Source organism: Marmota flaviventris, chromosome 5, assembly GCF_047511675.1.
Source record: "Marmota flaviventris isolate mMarFla1 chromosome 5, mMarFla1.hap1, whole genome shotgun sequence".
Lineage (NCBI taxonomy): Eukaryota > Metazoa > Chordata > Mammalia > Rodentia > Sciuridae > Marmota > Marmota flaviventris.
Window position 1 is genome coordinate 130782104 of NC_092502.1, and position 22582 is coordinate 130804685.

The following is a 22582-nucleotide window of genomic DNA, read 5'->3' on the forward strand; positions in this document are numbered from 1 at the left end:
GGATGGATCAGATTTTTCTAGTTCTTTTTGGAAGTGCAGTTTTTTTTGTTTTTTTTAATTTCCTAGGAGTTTTTAGAGGGAAGCAGTTTGTGTGAACAAGTCAAGTGAGGTAAGTTGATAAAACATTTGATGTACAGTGGATATTTGTATATTATTAAGTGTTTGAAAACACTTTTAGTGGCCACATTTATTCTTAGATTTGACAAGATTTGCAAATGCCATGTTTGAGTTGTCACAAAATATGAATCATCCCATCCTGAATACTGAAATTTTATTCTATACCACAGTTGATCCTGGTCATAAGATATTTGAGGTTTAAATGAAAAAAAGAGGTTGAATACATAAATGCAGAGGGTAAATCTTAAAGCACCATCCATGCTGGATATCTTGATTTCAGCAGTCAGCACATAGAATGTCCTATTTCAATTGGCACCAAAAGACAATGTTCTGATACCAATCCTTCTCTTCGTAAATGTTGCCCCTCCTATGGGGGTCTTGGGTAACTGCAGTTTGTCTTCTGCTTCTTCCTGTCTTTCAACTGACTGAAGGTATAACATTGATTTTTTTCCCCTTCATATCATATGACAGTTTATTTAGTCTTACAAGCAATGTTTTTGTTTATTTAGTGGACCTATTGTTTCCAACATGTAAACTGTTTTGGATTTGCAAATTTTTTATCTTGGTATTTATCATATTAGAGTTTTAGATACACAGCATTATAGAGATGAAGTTGCTCAATCTCATGGGTGCAGATGTGAAGAAATGGTACAGGGTCACAAGAGCTAGGTGATGCTATTCTAACAGATTCTACTTCCCTTTCGTTCAGTATAATCTATTTTCAGTCCTTCTGTCTCATGCTAATGACATAGTAAAATAATCTACCCACTTAATACTATAATAAGTTCACTAGGATTTTCCCCATTAAAACAGACTTATGAGTCATAGCTTACTATCACCTTCTAAGCTCATATTTTCTGTTTTCCTTCAGCATCCAAGAGTCTGTGGTACCTGTGTCAGACTGAGGCTGGTGCATGTTTTGAAATCGCTTGCTCCATGTTGGATGCTTGGTGTCATTCAGGGAAATGATGAAATTTGTAACCCAGCACTCATGATGGAGTTACAGGAAAGGAAGTTGTGGAGGTGCAGGGTTGGCTGTGTGCATCAGTGTTTAGACACCCAGAATCTTCACTGAGGTTGGGTTTTGTCAGGTTGTGTAAGTCAGATAAATATTCTCATGTTGAATACATCTCTAATACTTCTACCCTTGTTTTAGCCTGGCAATATGTTTGCCTTGACTTTTCTATTAATTCATTACACCATCTTCAAACACATTTTTTTTTTTTTTTTTTTTTTTTTTTGCATCTTCCAGATTGCTTAAGACTTATGCTGGCACTGGTGTATTCTATTCAGCATTGTCTTATAGAGCAGCATAGGGTTATAGACAGGGAGATCCAGGTGGTCAAATGTAGAAGACATCCTTGAGTGCATAGTAGGACATTACTGAGTGCAAAAGGAATTTGTAATTACTGAGTGAATCTGGAGGTGTCCTTTTATTGACATCTGAGGTTCAATACTGTTCCTCATTTGTCTGCTATCTGTATATTTTACACCTTCACCATCCAACACTCCACTTCTTTGCAGTTCCCATCTTGCCCTGTATCACAACAGTGCACAAAAAAGTTTGAGTGGAGACCCCAGAAAGCCTCATTAAGAAAGGTTTGGGGGCTGGGGTTGTAGCTCAGTGGTACAGCACTTGCCTTGCATGAAGGAGGCCCTGGGTTTGATCCTTAGCGCCATATTAAAAAAAAAAATGTCTCTCTCTCTCTCTCTCTCTCTCTCTCTCTCTCTCTCTATATATATATATATATATATATATATATATATATATATATATATATATTTAGTTAGTTAGTTAGTTATAAATATATATAATTAGTTTATTCTAACTCTTGCAAAATAAATTATTTTTTTCTAGTAGCTGACCTGTTAAAATTGTTTAAGCAGTGCTCCCAGAATTCAGGCAACAGGCTGGCATTTCCTGTTTCCTTTAAGTCTTTAAAGAGGTGTAATTTTCCTAGGATACAGGCTAGAGAGATCTATGGAAGGTCAGAGTTGATCTTGTGTCCTGTTGCCTTTAACACAGTGCCTAGATGTTTACGTCTTTTCTGAAATAAGAGAATAAGTGGATTTGAGTGCTTAATACAATGTAATTAAATGTATAGATGGTTGCTGCACATTTGTGTAAAGACTAAAAATTATAGACCTAAGGGATACAATTAAAGTCATTTATATTGCAAGTGAAATAGCCAAACTGGGGAGGTAAAAAGGAGCTGTTTTACATAAGCGGCGAGTTTGGTGGCTGTGGTAGACTCAAATCCAAGTTGAATAGATTTTTTTTTCTTTTTTTCTATTTCTTTTTCTTTTTTAAGATTCATATTCAAAAAATCATATACAAAGAGGGTGTTAGCTCACTTTCTACAGAGATAATTTGTGTAGTTGGAACAAGCGCTGGACTCTCTGGCATTATCTTGGCCTTGATTCCGAGCCCTTAGGCTGAATACCAAGAGGCCAAGGTGTGGCTTGGAATGCAGTGCCACATTCCCTAGTGGTTCCCTAATTCTAGGAGAGCTGCTCCTGGATTCAGGCAACAGGTTTTCTTGACTTGCTTTCTCTAGGTTTATAGGAAAAAACAGTGGTGTCTGACTTCCAGCTGGATTTTATCCTAAGGTTGAGGAAGGATATCTGTTACTCCTTTATTTTGTGTTTGAATATATGATTTTACCGTTATGGGTGGAAAATCAAATATTCCTATGGAAAAGATAGTTCAATTTAAAAACTTTTTGAACCTCAAACTGGTGAATGGGACAAAAGAGAGTAAGGTGCATGGCCTTTTGTTGCAGCTTCTGTCTCATCTAAGCAAATAGATGAAAATATAGTTAAGAAAAGCCTGTCTCACAAGGGTGCTTTAAGTGGAATTCCTCTGGGAATGTAAAACACATTCCAAGGTGCATTCTCCCTTGGGATTATTTCCTAGAGTGTTGGTCTGTGCTTGACTCAGTCATTTGGCATTCTGCATTTGTATGCATCCTTTCTTTTCCCCAGAATGAAGAATTGAACCCAGGGACACTTTATCTACTCCCCTCCAATCCCGCTCCTCTTCCTCCTCCTCCTCTCTCCCCTTCCTCTCTCCTTTCTCCTGCTCCTCCTCATTCTCTTCCTCCTCCTCCTTCTCTTCCTTCTCCTCCTTCTTTTCCTCCTCCTCCTTCTTTTGGTACTGGAGATTGAACCAAGGGGTGCTTTAGCACATCCCTAGCACCCCTCTTTTTAATTTTTTATTTTGAGATAGGGTTTTGCTAAGTTGCTGAGGCTAGCCTAGAATTTATGACTCTCCTGAGCCTCCCGACAAACTGGGATTATATGCTGTGCCCAGTTGTATGTATCTTTTACCAACGTGATCCATCTGTTTTGTCATTGTAAGTTTTAATAACATTGACTTACTCTTAGAATCATAGGTTATATAATGGATATTGCGGAGACTAACCTGGGATTTCAATGTTAAGGAAGATGATTATTGTAATTGAATCAATACCCATTTGTTTGCCAGCTGTGAATACAGAGTTTGTCCTACCTCTGTTTTGTTTTTGAAATTCAGAATTCCTTGAAATTGAGACCTACTCTCTGCTATATGTGAACAGAGCTAAGAAATGAAGTTTTAGGTAAAGGAAGGTGAAAGTGACTGAAAATCTACTGTATGTGTCATGTGGCAAACTGTGTCCTTGGCTGCAAATATTCCCTTTAATGCTGTTAATGGCCTCCTGCCCTGTTTTTGATTCTGTAGGGCAGGTTGGGTTTTCTGGGGCTGACTTTGCAGGCCCTGGATCACATCACTGAATGTGGTCCGCTGACTCCTTACCCCATATACTTCTTTTTCACAGTCTGTGTTGTTGGGTCAGGGCTGAAAACTTACTGGCAAGCCATCAAAGTTCCATTTGAACTGGAAGAGAAAAACCTGTTTTCTGAAATATGAACTCTAATTACATACAATGCATGCTTCTGAAAAGAGGATCATCTCACCGGGCAGGCTGTAAATTGTGGACAATTGAAGGCTCACATTACATAAGAAGGGTGCTTACAGAGCCCAAGGGTGCCTTTCCTGTCCCCCTCTTGTTGGAATGGGCACAAGGTGTGACTTATGCAGTTGAGGGGGAGAAATAAAGAATGTCCACACACTTCTGCCCTTTTCAATGCTTTATTCACTCAAATCACTCAATACAATTTCACTCTATAGGTTCTTAATCAAGAAAAATGACAATCCTTAATGCTAGGCACTGCAATAGACACAATCAATTCACAGCAAACAATTCTAGATTAATTCTAAGCACTGCAAACACACTTAATCCTGACAGACATTCCCTCTGCATGCTAAACTCAAGTGTCAGATCAAAAGTCTCATTCCTTAGGCTCTAAGTCCAGCAGATGCACCTCACTCAGATCCTGGTGATCAGATCAGGAACCAAGGCAGGCTTCTCCTGGGGTGGAACTGATGGCTGGCTGAGGAGGTGGTCATAGGGAGAAGTCCTTTTCTCACCAGAGTCAAGAGGCTGCAGGAGAGTTTGAGAGCAGTGAGAACAATGCAGAGGATCAGGCAGAGGAGAAGAGTTGGGATTTCAGTCCAGGTTCTCATCAGGCTCTCAGGCTTGTATGCATCAGTGTCAGCTGGCTGAATATCTGTTCATTTGCTCCATCATTTATACTAAATTTTGGGGCTTCTGACCACTCTTTGAATCCCTATCAGCTGTTACCAGATTTCTCAGTGATGTCATTTGCCCTGGGGTTAGAGTATCTGGTCTGGTTTTCTTGCCTGTCCCCCTTATCCAGGTGAGGACAACATGGCAGAGACTTCACTCTGAGCTTGTCAGGGTGGGGAGAAGTGACTTGTTTGTGCCTGAGGGCCATACTGGAGGGCTCCTGGGTGTGCCTGGTGAGACTGCAGGTTTCAAACTGGAGTTTTAAAATGGAGTTGCTTAGGCTAAGGCCTAAGGCTATCCTTACACTCTCCAGTGATAAAAGTTGTCCCAACCCAGTGTGTGGACAAGGGGCTTCTCTGCAACCTATAAAGCTGCTGCTTGGACAGAACCTTGCATTCCAACACAGGCTGCTTGTGTCTTGTCCCTTCTGTGGCCAAGGATGGCACAAACAGGAAGGGTTGACAGATAGTGGTGGGGAAGGTGATGATGGGGTAGTCAATGGGGAGAAGAACTGGCTGCTAGGGAACTTCTGCTATGCAGAGTAATTTCTGAGACTTAAGGGCTGAATGTCCTACCAGTTTTGAGATTTCACGGGGGCTGACAGTACTCAGTTCAGTGCACCCGCACCTCTAGGCGAGGCCCAGCCTGGTTTCCTGGCATGATTTTGGTTTTGCTTTGTCACTACTAATAATTACACTGGTCTTTGGGATTTTCTTGTTCTTGGTTTTATGGATGATGCAAAAACATTAGCTGATTCAAAGTCACTGCAACCTACGTGTATATATATTTCTCAATGTTGTAACCTTGCACCATTTAGTAAAATATGAGTTCTTAGGACTCAGTGGAGGCCTCCACTAGGAAAGAGTAGATAGAGGCTCTGGTGCCCCCCCCCCCCCCAATCCCCTTCCATATCATTTTTAACAAGTTTCTCAGATGATTACTATATACGCCCATTTTATCACTACTGTCTGATGCATTATGTTGAAATATTGGCAAATAAGCGGACAAAGTGATGGCTGTAAGTCACAGCATGAGTAGTGGGCATAGGTACTGAATTCTAGTTGCTTCAGTTAGAATTCATTCCATTCGTTCATTGAAAAAAATACTGATTGTTTTTTTCTTTTATTGTGTGCTGGGTGTGAGGATGAAAGGCAAAGTTTTATTTAAGATTCCATCAGTGAGAAGAAGTACCCTCATTTCTGTTTTGAAAGTCTCACAGACTCTGGACTCAAGTCTTGGGCGTTTCTTCATTGCTCAATGTCTCATTAGGTAGCCAAGAGGCTCAGATTTGAAGATGGCAAAAGAGTGCAGGAGAATGTGATCATGGATAGGCTGGGAGCTTCCATTGAAATATATTTGAATTGTGAGAAGGAGCCAATGACATTGAATGCTGAACTGTGTTGTTCAGAATCAACTTTTGAGTCTCAGAGGTGGACACAGCCTATGCCCTTCACCTCTGGATTTAATGCATTTTCTCATTAATTCAGCAAATGTATTCTTAACCCTTATTTGTGTTTTTCAAGACACCAAGAAATAAGTAGTTTCTTTGTTTAATAAATTAAGGATATGCCTGAAAGAATTTTAGAATGGTTTTCACTGAGAATGATGAGAATAGGAAATAGCTTTAGGATCATAAATACTACATTTGCTGTTGATGCCAGAAAAAGAGATACCCAATTTTTGTTGGTAATAAAAAGTGTGAACCAGGGCTCGGGTTGTGGGTTTGATCCTCAGCATCACATAAAAATAAATAAACAAAATACAGATATTTGTCCATGTATAACTAAAAAATGTTTTTTTTTTTTTTTTTAAAGTGTGAATCACTTTATATTTGGAGATAAAAATCCCTGGAAATATGCCGCAGCTACCCCTGGTGTAGGTGGGCCTCCCCTCCTCTTCTTAGCCACTGGCCTCTCATGGCTCCCAGCCCATCACATTCTGTCAAGTCCATTAATAAGCAGCAAATATATCTCAGCTGCTATTAGTTTTTTCCCCATACTTTATTTTGAATTCTGTTTTGAGAGTTCTAAATTAGTTGCAGTGATAAGACATATTAAGTTTCCTGGGGGAGGAGAAAAATGGTTCAGAAATGATCTCAGCAGTTTGCATTTCCTGAGCTGGTTGTGGTTCACTTACTCACCTTATTGACTAAAAGAGCAGGTGATTCATACAAAGTCATGTTAGGATGCAGCAACCAGGGCTTTTGAAAGGACCACCCATTAAGTGCAAATAAATAACCATGTGGCTGCACAGTGGACTCTAAAAGCAGTGGGCTATTGATGAGAATGAATAATGCATGATTTCTGATAGTGTTTGCTGCATGTGGCAGAATATGTTAAAAGGGAAAAAACCCTCCGCATAATGTCTAGGTTCAGTCAACCTTTGCATTTGAAGAGAAGCCTATCATCTGCCACTTTAATACCAGTATCACCATCATCAATTTGGAATTTCATGGTTACAACTTGTAGAATCAATTAGGAGATGTACTTGTGTCTTGTCCCTTCTGTGGCCAAGGATCGCACTAACAAGAAGGGTTAACAGTAGGGAAGGGGATGATGGGGTAGTCCGTGGGGAGGAGAATTGGCTGCTAGGGAACTTCTGCTATGCAGAGTAATTTCTGAGACTTAAGGGCTGGATGTCCTACCAGTTTTGAGATTTCATGGGGGCTGACAGTACTCAGTTAAAAAAAATTGGTCTCTACAATATGCACATAGTTACTTAAAAGTCTTCACAGTATTGTCACAATGGTACCCGTGTTTATGTTCTTTAATTATGTGATGGGATGCAATTTGCTGCCACAGATGTTGTCTGGAACTTGGTCATGTCTCATTTAATGGAATGGACATTTCAGTTATAATTTAAAATACTTATTTTTTTCTACTGCTAAGTGAAAGATGAGTCTACATAACTTAATTTATAGTCATAGTTGTATTGATTTTTTTTGTCCTACAAGTTTATAGCTTTGAAATTGAATCTTTCAGGGTGTAGTGAGTTTATAATATTTACATTATAATAGTAACCACAAACAAAATGTTTGTTCTGGAGTCATCAGTCATATTTGAATCTATACTAAAGAAAAACTGTAGGTCAATATATAAGAGAAGTCAGGGTCTATTTTCCTGCTAAAACTTGCAACACAATACAACAGAATATGAAAGGATTAAGTAATGATGATACAGATAAATGACCAAAGATGAAGACTGGATTGTATAATAAAGGAGAAAAAGGAGTTCTTAAGAATTAAGGACCCTTTCTATATTTGAAAATATGTGTCTGGGTATTGACTGAGTCTTCCTTTATTTCAGAAGCTCATAAAACTGTAGTGCAGCAAGTCTATTTACTTCTGTGCATGGAATGGTTTTCACAATAAGACCTCTCCAGGTTTAGAGGTCATTACATCAGTTCTCTCACCTTTTGCTGATGAAATATCTGCCCTTTTGTTCCCAGCACTTAAGAAACCTTAAATGTTGTAATGGGAGAGAACTGAGAAGATAAATGGCAGGACAAATGAACACCTAAAATACTGAAAGATTAAATGGCCATTTCAGAGACATATGAGCTATCATTTACCGTGTAAAGATCTTACTAAGCGTTTGGTCTGCAGTAATTCATATTTGCCCATATTCACTTGGAGGAGAGTGATGTTAAGCCAGGGCCTTCTTCTGGGAGTCCCTCTCTCCTTTTCCTCCCTCCCCTATCTGAATAATGAGTGGCAAGTGTCCCTCTTCCACGGTTGATTTTTTTTTTTTGAGATGGAGTCGCTTACTGTGTTTCTTAGGGTGGCCTTGCACACCTGGGCTCAGCCTTCTGAGTAGCTGGGATCACAGGCATGGGCCCCTGAACCAATAAACGTGATTTTGATGTACCTCTCTGAGACCCCTAGGACTGTGCCCTATCAATAGTTCTCCTTCACTTTGATCTTCAGTTTCTCTTTTTTTCTTTGTTCCATTCCTTCTTCCCATATGTATTTTCAGTTTCTCTAAATTCTTATAAACAAATGAAGCTCATTCTCGCCAGTGTTCCGGGTTCCTGCCTTCCCCTCACACACTCTGGTGTTGGCCATGTGGAGGTGTCTTCAGGTGCTCACATGCTCTTTGAACCCTTCCCAAGAGCCCAGGGTCTGAGCTGCTCTAGCTAAGCTGCTCCCTAGGCCGTGGAGACAGCTCCTTAGCAGGTCAGATTGCACAATGTCCATTCTTATCTTTCTTAACCTTTCTGTAGAAGCATAGGACTCCTCAGAGCTGCTTCGTAAAATCTTGCTTTCTTTTTGGTAATCAGAGACATTATTTTTTCCTTCAAGAACTTTTTTTTTTTTTCTGCATTCTGCTACCTCAATCGAGATATTTCCCTGTTAGGCAACCTTGTAGGTCTGTACTCCATCACCCCTCACTCCAGGTAGTCCAGAGCAGTCGTCTGCCTCCTGAGTGTGAAAAGGTTTTCTGATGATCTTAACCAGATGCTTCCTCTTTGTTCCTTCTGTCATACACACTTTGCACTTTGCACTTCCCCATCTTCATGTCGAAAGTTCATCTGACCTTCAAGGTGGCGTAAGGTGGTTATGAGGCTCCCTGCCTGGCCAGAGGGCCTGGGTTCTCATCGCATCTGCACAAACTGCTCAGGTTTGATGTTGGGTGAGTGATTCTTCGCTTCCTCATGGTGGAGTGGAATAGCAATAGCTCTGTCCTCACACAGGACAGTGAAGGGATTGACTTCTGTAAAGGTCCAATACTAAAACAGTCCTCGGCAGAGTGAGTCCTCTTTGTACTTTTGATATTTCTGCCATCTCAGTCTGCTTTCTCAATAGACCTTTCCTGGTCTCCTGACCTCAACTACCGTCTTCTCTTTAGGTGAAACTCTTATTGTTTATCACTCTTATGGCACTTACCATCATTTATATTTCAGGTGTCTCTCTGTCTTCCCCTCCTGCTAGATTGGAGTGGTCTTTTCCTTATTATGTCCCCTTCCACGTCTTCACACTTGGTACACATTTCCAAAAAGATCTTTCCCTACAAAGATCAAGCCTGTTTTTCTAGAATAAGTTTGGAACATCTGACAGTCTTGAGATCACTCTGCTTGTTGGATTTTTAGGAGAGATCCCCAAAGACACGTTGAGGACACTTTGCAGGACTAGTCTGGGTTTCACGAAGGAGTTGGAGAGGTTACTTGTGATTAGTCTTGTTTGATCCTTCTGACTTAATAGCTGTAACTCACTTTAATGCCCTGTTTGGGAAAATGGGGTTGCATGAATGTGTGCATCACTGCCTGTATTTTCCCCACCCCCAAATTGTCTTGCAGTACATTTTCATAATGCTTAATATTTTTATTGTGACAAGGGAATAAATTATCGTGAAAATGTTTTTTTCTGAATTTTTACTATATTTAAATTTTTGTGGTATTTAAAAATGTGAGATTGAGACATGGATTGACAATTCTTACTACAGTTCTCTCTCCTCAGGGAACATTCCCATCCCATAAATTTTGGTGATATTAGAATTGCCAAATAGAAGCTTTGACTGAATCAAAACATTGGCAACAATACCTCTAAATGAGAATTACCAGGCATTGAAGAAACCTGAAGGAGATCATTGTGACAGAACACATATTGACAGGAAGCCAAAAATATACACACATGACATTGTTTCATTTTTCCATTTTACAATAAAAATTTTGACCATTTAAAAGAAAGAGGCCAGTCCTTTGTTCAAAATAGGTATTTGTGGATAGAACCAAAAGTTTTAAGCCAGGCGCAGTGGCACATGCCTGTGATCCCAGCTTGGGAGGCTGAGACAGGAGGATCTTGAGTTCAAAGCCAGCCTCAGCAAAAGCAAGACACTAAGCAACTTCTTGATATCCTGCCTCTAAATAAAATACAAAATAGGGCTGGGGATGTGGCTCAGTGGTTGAGTGCCCCTGAGTTCAATCCCCAGTAGCCTCCTACCCCCTAACAAAAAAAGTTTTTTTATGTTTTTTTCCCTTTATTTTTACTGAAAATACTTTCAGAGTATGCTGTGCTTATTTATTCTTTTAAAATTCTTTTCTTAAGGTTTAAAAAAAAGATTTTTTTTTCTTTTTCTCTCTTATCCCAGTATGTTTGAGCTAGGTAGATCAGTAACTTGGATTCTTCCAACCTAAGTAATCATAAAGTTCCTTGTCTGAATTTTTCTGCGGGTGAAACTCATGGGCAAGTTGTAACTTTATGTTACAGTTGGTTGTCTGAGGATAGGCAGTTAATATGCTGGGGACACAGGCTGCACTTTGTCAAGATCCCTTGACTCATTCCCAGCATCCTAATAGAGCAGATGTATTTTCTCCTGATTATGAGATGGAAATAAAATCAAAAAGAGATTGCTTCTTGTCTTCATGCCATGATGAAGCTGTAATCAAACTAGATGTAACACTCCGGACTCTGCCACATAGTCTTGTATATTCATGTCGGGCTTTGCTGAAGACCGGGAGTCATCTCCTGCATTATAATCTGTTTGCTGTCATCCTTAAGAACTCTGTTCTGAGGATTATAGGTGAAATGATTAATTAATCCAAGTCTACATTTTCAAAATAGAAATGTTGCAGTGGACGAGACCTTTGTATAAAAGAAGTGCCTAGATATTACTAGTCCAGAAAAAGAAGCTCTACATAGTAACAGCACATGATGTAGTGAATACGGGAACTTTCGGATGATATGGAGAGATTTGATATCTTGTTTTGTTGTAGAAATCATTTACTGTATGCCATTGACTTTCATGATGTCACTGAACTGTGTTGTTCATTGTTGGAGCAACATCAAGTAAAAATATGCTAATCAGAAATGGAATTGGAGGTGTCATGGAGAATATAGTATAGGAAGTACACACCGTGGGTTTGGGGTAGGTTATGCCTTGAAACTGTGTCATTATGCAAGGGGGCACTTTCTTTTCTTTTACTAGTGCATTATAGTTGTACATAACAGTTGGGTCCACTATGACATAATCATACATGCATGAAATTTAATTTACTCCATTTCTGTCCTGGTTTGCTTGCCTTTATTCCTCCTCTTACTCTGTTTTCTTCTACTCTACTGGTCTGCCTTCCACTCATTTGTTTATTTTTAATAGGTGCTTTATAGACATACTTAAAGGTGGAATTCACTGTGCTATATTTACATATGCACATAGTGTAATTTTGTCAAATTACAAGAGCCCCTTTCCTATCCCTCCTCCCTGCCTGTCAGTCTCCTTCTACTGCACTGACCTTCCCTCTATCTTTTTTTTTTTTTTTGGTAATTTTGCAGGAAAGGGATTTTTAAATTTTTTTTCTCATTTATCATATATAATTCATGTCTTTCCATACCAATATATTTTCGTGTCTTTCTGGTTAATGAAATGTCTCATTTTCTTAACGACTTCAAAGTATTATCAAAATCAATGAGTACTGTATGAATTGCCAGGTTCTCTGGCCCTGGATTTGTCTTCATGGGGTGTTTCAGAATCTAGATTTGAAACACTTTGTTGTCTTTTAATTACGCTTAGACCTTCTCTGATTCAGTGCCTAACGCTGAGGCTCTGGGTAGCATCCTAGCTCTTTCAACAAGGCCATGGTCCCATTCTCTCCTGTTCAAGTTCTTTCCTTGAGAACTGTGTATCCCCCGTTCCTTTGCTCTAGCCTTCATGCATGAGAGAGAACATTCCACAACCACACGGATGTATTTTCATCGTGGGGGTGGTCAATGCTATAACCGGGGCTTCCATTCAGAAAAAAGGCTGGTTCTGGTGAAGATTTTCCAAAGATGGGATTGGGAGGGTGAGGAGAGACTTCATTCCAATCGGGAAGCACTCCTCCTACCCTTTTCAGGATCTCCTCCTCACTCTTGCCCTCTTTTGTGTGAGGGTAATGAATCGGTGTCCTTACCTGTTTAAAGTCACCGTGGCCTCCCAGGGATGTTCCCAAAGCAGGACTGTAGGGATTAAAAGCTGTAACTGGCCTGGAACTCTCCCAACCTATAAATTCTTAATAAAATGTTGCACTCTGATAGCTCTGTAGAGATGTCCTAGTTTTGTATAACTTTTCTATTTCAAAAAAGATAGAAATGAGTTAACCTTTCATTTGTGGGGTTATTTAAGAATTCCTTAGATGACCTTTTCAAACAGGTTCTGAACATAATAGAGAAGCTCTGAAAATGTATGGGCATTAGTGAACAAATTTAGTTTCCCCCCGCCCCCAACCCTTAGAAGAAATACTCCATATTTGTGTGTTCAATTAAAAACAAAATACCAAATGGTTCATCCAAAGTTAGTGTTTAGGATTAATTGTTGAGAAGAATGTTTATGTGTTAAGCCTTAAAATTTGAAGGAAGAGAAAGGGAATGAGTCAACAGCTAACACCTTCAATTTTGGTGAAATTTAGGCCATTTTTATGGTGCTGCACTGTCTTAACATCTCAGGAATTTAATCCATTTTGTTGATAAAATTTAAGATACTTACCTTATATTCCCCCCCACCCCGAAAGGATCAATGTAGGTATAATTGAAATTGCTCTGTGTGTGTTAATTATTTCTTACATGTTCTTAGGGAAAAAGGAGTCTGTGGCTAAGGACTTGATATTTTTAACATTAATTAAGGAAGAAGTGAATCTAGCCTACTACTTAGCTGAATATTACTCACCAGTAGCAAACAGGTGAAAGCAAAGTTTCTGGCAGATGACATGTGTCCCCACGAAGTGCAGGTTTCAGTATTAGTGTCCTATGAAACAGCATTAGCTTGCTTTAGAACAAAGAGAAGTTCCCCATTTGCATTGAGCATGCTGTGATCCTGAAGACTTACACACACTGTCTACAATGTCAACCAAATATGTCCTACATTGGTATGTGTTTACTTATGTTTTTACAAATGGGTTTTATGTACAGGAAACAAATTCATCTTAGATTCATGAGACTGAATTTATAATTAAATGGTTCTCATAGGCTACAAAGAGGTAAAAGGAAAATGTTTTAATTTAGCTTTCCAGGTTTGCTAATTTTTTTTATATTGCTTGGTTTCTATTTTAAGTTAGAAGTCACTTTTTTTCTTCAGAGGGTCGTGGATATATTGTTCTAAAACTCTGGGCCTGAGAACTCTTCCCACTTATTATTTTCTCAACATTCCTACACAGCACTAAACTGAATGTCATGTTGGTGTGTGAGAATTGTGATTAGACTCGCGTCGATTTTACTCTTTTTGGAATGGTAATTTTAAAATATCTGTAGGCTGATGCTGCTTTGCATTGAAAGATGGTTTGGTTGGTTTAGGAAGTACTCTTGCTCACAGAGACTGGGCATAGGGCAAATCTTGCCAGGCAGGACCACTGATGGCTGGTAGATGACTTGCTGAAAATAGGTAAAGGGAAACAACTGAGTGTCTTTTATAAATAACCACAACACTGTCAAAGTGTTCTGTGCCAGGGAAGCTCATGAAATCTTCCTTTTCTGACAGTTATGACTTCATCTGAGATGTCTTCAGTGTGTAGTTCCATCCTGACTCATTACTGAAGCTGATACATTATCCTGAAAACATTTCCTAAATGTAATTGAGAACGTTTTAAAAGTTATATGCCTTGGTAAATATTTAGGTATTACTGTACAAATTTTTATTTCTAATTTTTCAAAAATCATTTTTATTTTTAAGTTTCTTTTTATATATATTTTTATTTATATATGACAGCAGAATGCATTACAATTCTTATTACCCATATAGAGCACTATTTTATTTTTAATTTTCAATAAGCTTCACAGACATTGAAATCATGTAGAAAGACTATCCAATCATAGTGATTAAACTGGCTGGCTCTCAATTTAATCTTGAGGGTATGATGATATTAGTTTTTATGAGAGAACTTTATTGATAATGTCACATTTTTCCCATGCTTAACATTTTATTTAGTGCCATATGCATTCATAAAAAAATCTTTTTCCCCCAAAACAGAATAAATTTTAAAATCTTCATTGTACTGATTAAGAAATTTGAGACCCAGAGCAAAGGTGACTTGGTTCAGACTCAGTATGTTGTTGATGGTGGAGTCTGGCACCCAGCACATCGGCTGTTTTTTAGCCAACTTCACTCTGAATACTAGATAGCTTGTTTTTGACGCAAGTCCTGAGGGAAAGATTTTATAATTTTAATTTTTTCCTGCATGTCATTTTGTCACCGGCCTTTTCACTTTTATTTTCTCAAATGAATTCTAACTTTTCATTCATTTGACTTTCAGGTAGTTTGGCTTAAGGTAAGAAAAACATTAAGTGCATATTAGGAATGTTTTGGATGAATTAGATCATGTTAGTAGCCAAGTCGTGTGGTAGTTTGTGAGAACCGTAGTTGTTTAATGGAATTCCATGGTAATTAAGCTTGCATGAAGGTGCTTTGGGCCTGTGTGTCCTAGGGATTTTGTGTATAAAATAAACACAACTCGGATGATTTGAATGGCTAAGCAGAGTCTTTCCTGTTCTGGGCTGCCTTCCTAGAAGGAAAGAAATGAACTATTAGAAAAACTTTGAAGATCATCTCCTTTTTTATAGTATCTTGTTTACAAAATATTTCAAATTATTACTCACCTTTGATCTCCCAAACTTTCATACAAATGTAAAATACAAATATTCATATAGATATAAATTTTTAAATTTTACATAGCTATATAGTTTTCATATTGAAATTCCCAATAGAACCAATGTTTTTAGTGTTTTTTAGAAATGTTATAATGGCATTATGTAAGACCACAAATTTTACCACAAAATTTGAACAGTAGGTGATCAATAAAATTTTCTTTAAGGAAAGATATATCTGTCAGCATCAAAATTTGACAGAATCCTCCTAATATTTGTTTTGGAGAGAAAATTAGGGCCTATTCTTTGTCCTTTTATTATCATCATCATTATTATATATTGTTATTATTAGTATGCAGTTGCTTCCAAGGATCAAAAAAAAAAAAAATCACTTTACCTGGCTTACATAACTAGTAAGTTGTTCTTTTATTTGCTTTTCTGATGAAGAAGGTGGAGAAACAAAGGTTTAGAAGTTTCATGAAAGTTCATAAATGCGTACTTAGTCTTTATGAGAATTACCAATAAGCAAGAGAAAGCTAGTGCCAGCCAAGAGAGTGTGGTTAATCTGACAACCATTCCATGATGTCAGTCTCCAGAGGGGGTGGGTGCATATTATGTGGGTGCAAACTCTGAGTTCCTCAACAGGTGTCAGCCAAAAGAACTGGGCTGGTGTGGCCATTAACCACCAATGAAACTGTAACCTTTCTAGACCTACCTCTGGTTTTCCAGGTTCCCATTTCAGGTTGTTTTGATCAACTAGCACTGCAAAAGGGTGTGGGACTTGAAAACATTTCTTCTAGAGCATTGGTTTATAGCCAATGGGATTAATTAAATACAGTCTGGGTTTTATAAAGCAAAGGGAATAGAATTGGTTATAAGACAATTGTGGGAGATTTAGCATATATGTGTGTGTATATCTATTTGCTTTAAAATATTAAACTCTTTGATATTTTAAAAAATGAATCTGTAGGAAGTGTTGATAGGGGACTTGACAATGTTACTTCCTCAGAAGTCTTTTATGTTTAGCTTATTAACCAAGACAAAGTGCAGATCAAATTTTTTAGCTTTCATGCATAAAAATTTGAGGCCATGATTGAATTTTAACTAAGGCAATTGGATTCTTTTCCATCCTGATGATGAAAGTAGAGTTTCTTGTTTGCTTGAACCAAGTGATGAAGAGGTCATGAGAATTCAGGGAAGATGGAAGGATGGTTCTTCCATGATCACCTGGGACTCATTCAAAACAAGAGCAATGAACTTGATGACTAATCTGTAATTTTTATCTTTGTCTAGAAACTGATTTCTTCATATAATGGGCTGTTAATCTATTTAAAAAGACTCACTACCTCTCAAATCTTAAGTACATAAAAGCATTCAAATCAAAGAAGCAGACTGATTTTAACAGCAGTATGGCAACAGTAGATTACTGTACAGACTTCCTTTACACATATACAGAGAGAGCAGGAGCTTGCTTGGAATTTGGTATAAAACACATACCAAACATCCTTTAGATACCATTTTTTAAAGTTTTTATTTTTAATGTATACTTTTAAGTACAGTGCTTCTAATGGCTGGTTCTAGAATGTGTGTTTGTGAAATCCATGTTTGCTATTCTGTTGCAGTTTATAAGCATGAAATTACTTAAGAATTATAAAATTAAATGATAAGGAAAGGAACTAACACTTATTGTAGACCTCTGAAAGGTCAAATGTTGTACTGATGCCTCAAATGAAATTCCCACTAAATTGATTTTTGTTATTTTACAGGAAATAGTGGGACAGCAGTGTTACATAACTTACCCAAGGATTCAAGGCTGGTGTGCTATGGAGATAGAATTCTTATTAACACCTTACTAGACAACCATGACTCAGTGTCCAGAGTTTCCCTGAAACAATTCTAGTCCAACATTTACCAGATTAAACTCAAAATACTTTTCTCTATTGCTGTTTATTGTTAATTATTTTCTACATCAGGTTGACCCTTGTGACAGAGAGGTTTCTTGTGATTTTAAAGGACAGCTCCTGATTTTCTTTCCTTTGGGATGTGAGGACTGAGATCAACTCTAGTGTGTGTTGTTGTATGAACACATGGAACTTAGTCTGCATTCGGCATCTGAGGATCCTTTCTGTGCCACTCACCTGCTAGTGGATGGCCTGAATGTGGACCAATGTAAAGGCAGCCTTAGCCCTTTGGGTTTTGCTTTGGTTTAGGTTTAAGTGACTTCAAGGGAGAATTAAATAGTAACTTGTTGAAATATGTATCTCTTTTTCAACTTAAAAGTTCCAACTTTCTCCGCCAAATGATTTTTTTTCCCATAAACAGAAGTTAATAGAAATGAGGGAAATTATTAGACTCCATGCCCATATTCTCCCTTATTTCCTAAGGGTGTGGATGCAAAGGTTCTTTGGCAAATAGGAAGATGAAAAGCTAACTTTTTTTCCTTACTTTCCCCACATCCCTATCTGTGACCCTGTGACCCAAAGAGGGTGACATTCCTGGGCTGGAAGCTCTGCCTGGTTGCCAGCCTCTTGGTGGAGTCCCCTCTGACCTCCTCAATGGTGTCTTCTTTCCTACCAGATGTTGCTGGACTTGGCCTTTTGCTTATTAAACAGCACCATGAACTCAGATAGGACTTCCTTTTGGGTAAAGAGGGTACTAATGGCCAACAGCTGCATGGTGCTGCTTAAAGAGTTAAGTGACTGTGTATGTTTAGGATTAGGATTTTGCCTGAACCTAGGAAACATTAGATTTTCATTTACCCCTGAAAGTAAGCAAGGTCTTCACTCCATTGTGTTGGGAACTCACCAGATGACCCTGCTGTTCCAGGGATCTAGGGCATTCTACAAGTCTTTCTCTGCTACCTCACTATAGCTCACACAAGTAAATTACCTGAAAACTGGGGGTATTTACTTAACTTTGCATTTGAAAAAAGAACAGAATTAAAGACAATTTCTCTTACCACAACTTGATTATGTTCACTTCTTACCCAGAAAAGCAGTGCAGCTGGACTTAGAGAATAGAATGTGACTTTAATTGTGTTTCAGAAAACCAATTTTAGTAACTTAGATTTTAGGTTTGTAAACCAACAGGACTTTAACCTCTGGGGATTGCTATATAGAATTTCATGCTGTGGGTGTCAGAATGAAGCACCCCCGTTATGCTCACAATGCACACTACATTTATTTGTCTCATGGTCCGTAATTTCTAGGTTGGGAATTGGGAGAAGATACTTACTGCAGGCCTATCAGGTTTCTTCTTTTTTAGTTCAACCTAATTTACCAAAATGAATTTTGAAATATCAGAACTAAAATTATAATTGATATAAACCATCCATGTACACTGGCTTATTAAGAATTCACTGAGAGTTACAAATTATAATTTAAAATATTGATCAGATTTATTTTTATTTTCATTTATTGCTTTGCATTAAAACTAAATTTTATTTTATTTTAATATTTATTTTTTAGTTGTAGTTGGACACAATACCTTTATTTCACTTATTTATTTTTATGTGGGGCTGAGGATCGAACCCAGAGTCTTGCACATGCAAGGTGAGCGCTCTACCGCTGAGCCACAACCCCAGCCCCCTAAATTTTATTTTTACCATATATTTTGCTCCTACTTCTGCTTGAAAAATTGTGAATTATCTAAAATAGATTTTGACCAAAAGCCATTTTTTAAAGACATGTAAGAGAATTTTTTGGATAATGTGATAAAGACTTTTCTTGAAAATAAGACTATTTTAATCATCTTTCAATTTATTGCTTTCCCCCCCCTCCAACTGTTGAAGTCATTTCAGACAGAAAATTTGGATAGAGTGGAGCGACAAATTTTACTGAAGAGTAGTGCTTTCTATCCCACACCTGACTTTTAAAAGATGAACGTGGGTTATTTTACTATCATGAATCATGATTCCAAGGAGTGTAATGAATGAACAGCTCATTTTCAGTACTGAGTGGATATTTTCAAAAAGATGACTGATTAAGGAGAATGCTATAATTCTCCCAGTAGTAAACACTGACCTGGGCCAGAACTAGATGGTCTCTTGGACTTTCCAGCTTCTGCTGGGACCTGGGAAGGTGTTCCCCCTCTGCTGGACACCTTTCATTTGTAGGACTGAAGGGGACCGTGGTATGTAATTTTGGCCATGTTTCCTATAGGAAAAGCAACTGATATCTTTTGAAAGACCAACATTTCAGTGGATTCTCACGGATATGATACTAGAAAAATGCATTTGAAGAAAAAAAAGGTTTCCTATTTTTTAATGCACCAATGGTGAATTATGAATTTTTAATTATGAATATATAATTTATTATTTTTCTGGTTTAATGCTTTGGTATCAGAGAAGAAAAATTCATGATTCAAATAGAACCAGTTGAGCTTGTGTGGTGGTGCATGCCTGTAGTCCTATCCCCTCAGCAAGACTAAGGCAAGTGGTTTTCTAGTTTGAATTGAACCTGAACAACACAGCAAGATCCTGTCTTAAAGAAAAAAGAAATAGTAGGCCCTCAAATACACCAGTGGTTCTTTAATCAGAATGGAAGAAAGAGCCTCAAGATAGAGAAGTAACTTTTGAGTGGAAAAGGCCATTAAAGGCCCTTTACCTGGCATATATAATTCAGATTCTATCAGGAGACAATTTTATATTACTATGGAACTATTCGTTTAAGCCAAAAGTACCTTGAAAAGCAATGAATACAAATCAGACACACTAGGAAATTAAATAAAGCTAGAGAAAGTGTACTTTCCACTCTTGCTCTTCCTTGGTTAGAAGAGTGAATCCTGCCCTCAGGTCTTTAAGATGTGTTTGCGTATAGAAACAGATGAATGAAGGAGCTTGAAGAGAGTTGTAGTTTGAGATTATTTCCTAGAAATTCCCGATTTGTGCTTTATTGCAGCTATGCAGAATGTACTTTAAAAGGATGAAGCCCAGCGGGCGTGGTGGCGCTCACCTGTAATCCCAGAGGCTGGGGAGGTTGAGGCAGGAGGATATCGAGATCAAAGCTAGCTTCAGCAAAGGCAAGGCACTACCAACTCAGTGAGGCCCTGTCTCTAAATAAAATAGGGCCGGGGACAAGGCTCAGTGGACAAGGCTCAGTGGTTAAGTGTTTCTGAGTTCAATCCTCAGTACCCCCCCTCCCAAAAAAAAAAAAAGATGAAGCCCATATAGACCTAGAGTGACTGCCACTGCCATTTTTACATTTTTGACCCATGTTTAGTTTTTATTTTTAACTGTGATACAATACGTGTAGCACGATGTGCTCTGCCGTCCATTTCTTCAAGTGCGATACCTGGGACCAAGCCCCTTGCTCTGCGCCTGAGCCTGACGCCTTGACGGCTGGCCACTAACCCCTTTTGTCTTGTCTTCTGTTTGCTTCCAGAGCTCCAAGATGGGAGGCAAGCTCAGCAAGAAGAAGAAGGGCTACAATGTGAATGACGAGAAGGCCAAGGACAAAGACAAGAAGGCCGAAGGCACGGGCACCGAAGAGGAGGGGACCCCAAAGGAGAGCGAGCCCCAGGCGGCCGCCGACGCGGCAGAGGCCAAGGAGAGCCAGGAGGAGAAGCCCGACAAGGCGGCGGACGCCGAGGGCAAAGCAGAGGCGCAGGAAGGCGACAAGGCGGCGGCTGCAGCCAAGGAGGAGGCGCCCAAGGCTGAGCCCGAGAAGAGCGAGGGCGGCGCTGAGGAGCAGCCCGAGCCAGCGGCTGCGCCCGCGCAGGAGCCTGGGCCCGGGGCCGCGGAAGCGCCCAGCGCGGCCGAGGCGGGCGCGGCGGAGAGCTCAGCCAGCGCGCCCGGGGACGGCGCGGGCAAGGAGGAAGGGGAACCCAAAAAGACTGAGGCTCCCGCAGCTCCTGCCACCCAGGAAACGAAAAGTGACGGGGCCCCGGCCTCAGACTCAAAACCTAGCAGCGCCGAGGCGGCCGCCTGCCCCAAGGAGCCCCCTGCAGCCTCGGAAGCGCCTAGTAGTACCAAGGCTCCAGCGCCCGCAGCGCCCACCGACGAGCCCCAGCCTGGAGAGGCCCCAGCTGCCGAGCAGAGCGTGGCCGTGAAAGAGTAACCGGGACGCCTAGGGAAATGCCACTTACAAACAGCCTCTCTCTCTCTCTCTTTCTCTCGCTCTCCCCCCCCCCCTCTTTCTCTGTCTCTCACACTGTCTCTCACTCTCTCTCTCCTATACTAACTTGTTTCAAATCGGAAGTAAGGATATGTATTGCCCAAGGGGGGAAAAGGATGCTGTCCCATCGAGGGAGGGAGGGGGTGGGAGAATCCAAATAGTATTTTTGTGGGGAAATATCTAATATACCTTCAGTCAACTTTACCAATAAGTCCTGGATTTTGAAGATGAGCGTCTGAAAGTACAGTACATGGTTCGTACGTGAACTGCTGCGCACGCACGCACGACTCCACCGCTAGGAGCCCAGTCTCTCCGCTTCTGCCTGGGAGTTGGGAGTGGGGCGTTTGATGCTGCCCACAGGGCCTGTGCCAAGGCAATCAGATCTTTAGGAAAGCAGTATTTTCTGTGTTTTCTTTTTAATTTACAGCCTTTCTTATTTTGATATTTTTTTAATGTTGTGGATGAATGCCAACTTTCAGACGGAGCCCACTTAGCTTGTCCATATGTATCTCGATGCCAACCCTCCATTCTTCCTCTCCAGATAATTTTGGGAGTAACAAACATTCTCTCATCGTACTTAGCCTACCTAGATTTCTCATGACGAGTTAATGCATGTCCGTGGTTGGGTGCACCTGTAGTTCTGTTTATTGGTCAGTGGAAATGAAAAAAAAAAAAAAAAAGTCTGCGTTCATTGCAGTTCCAGTTTCTCTTCATTCTGTGTCACAGACACCAACACACCACTCATTGGAAAATGGAAAAAAAAAATAAAAAATAAAAAAATAAAAAAATGTACAATGGATGCATTGAAATTATATGTAATTGTATAAATGGTGCAACAGTAATAAAGTTAAACAATTAAAAAGAAGTTAGAAAGACTGCTGGTTTTCTTTTACTTCCCCACTCCTGACCTCCCCTGGGTAAATTACCTCGTTAAAGAACAGAGCACTGTATGGGTATTTTTTTCTCTGCCCCCCCTCCCCCCCAACATTTTTTTTTTTGTATGGAAGCTTAAAGTAAGATCCTCAAATTTTTTGACACACACACACACACACACACACACACACACACACACATATATATATATATATATATATATATATATGAATATGACTGAACCTAGAGGTGCTTCACACACTGAGCTACATCCCCAGTCCTTTTTATTTTATTTTGAGACA

At 39.4% G+C, this 22582-nt stretch overlaps 1 protein-coding gene across 2 annotated transcripts in view; it reads left to right on the forward strand.

Annotated features, from left to right (window-relative positions):
• Basp1 (brain abundant membrane attached signal protein 1) overlaps positions 1-22272 on the forward strand; it is a 52886-nt gene extending 30614 nt beyond the window's left edge. The window contains exons 1-2 of one of the 2 annotated variants that reach the window (XM_027954407.2): positions 9284-9379; positions 20676-22272. In XM_027954407.2, coding sequence (XP_027810208.1) covers positions 20685-21350 — 666 coding nt within the window. In that variant the 5' untranslated portion in view covers positions 9284-9379; positions 20676-20684 and the 3' untranslated portion in view covers positions 21351-22272. Of the gene's footprint in view, positions 1-9283; positions 9380-20675 lie in introns of those variants that run through there. The other variant, XM_027954406.2, reaches the window with a different exon arrangement.
• Positions 22273-22582: the final 310 nt, after the last annotated feature.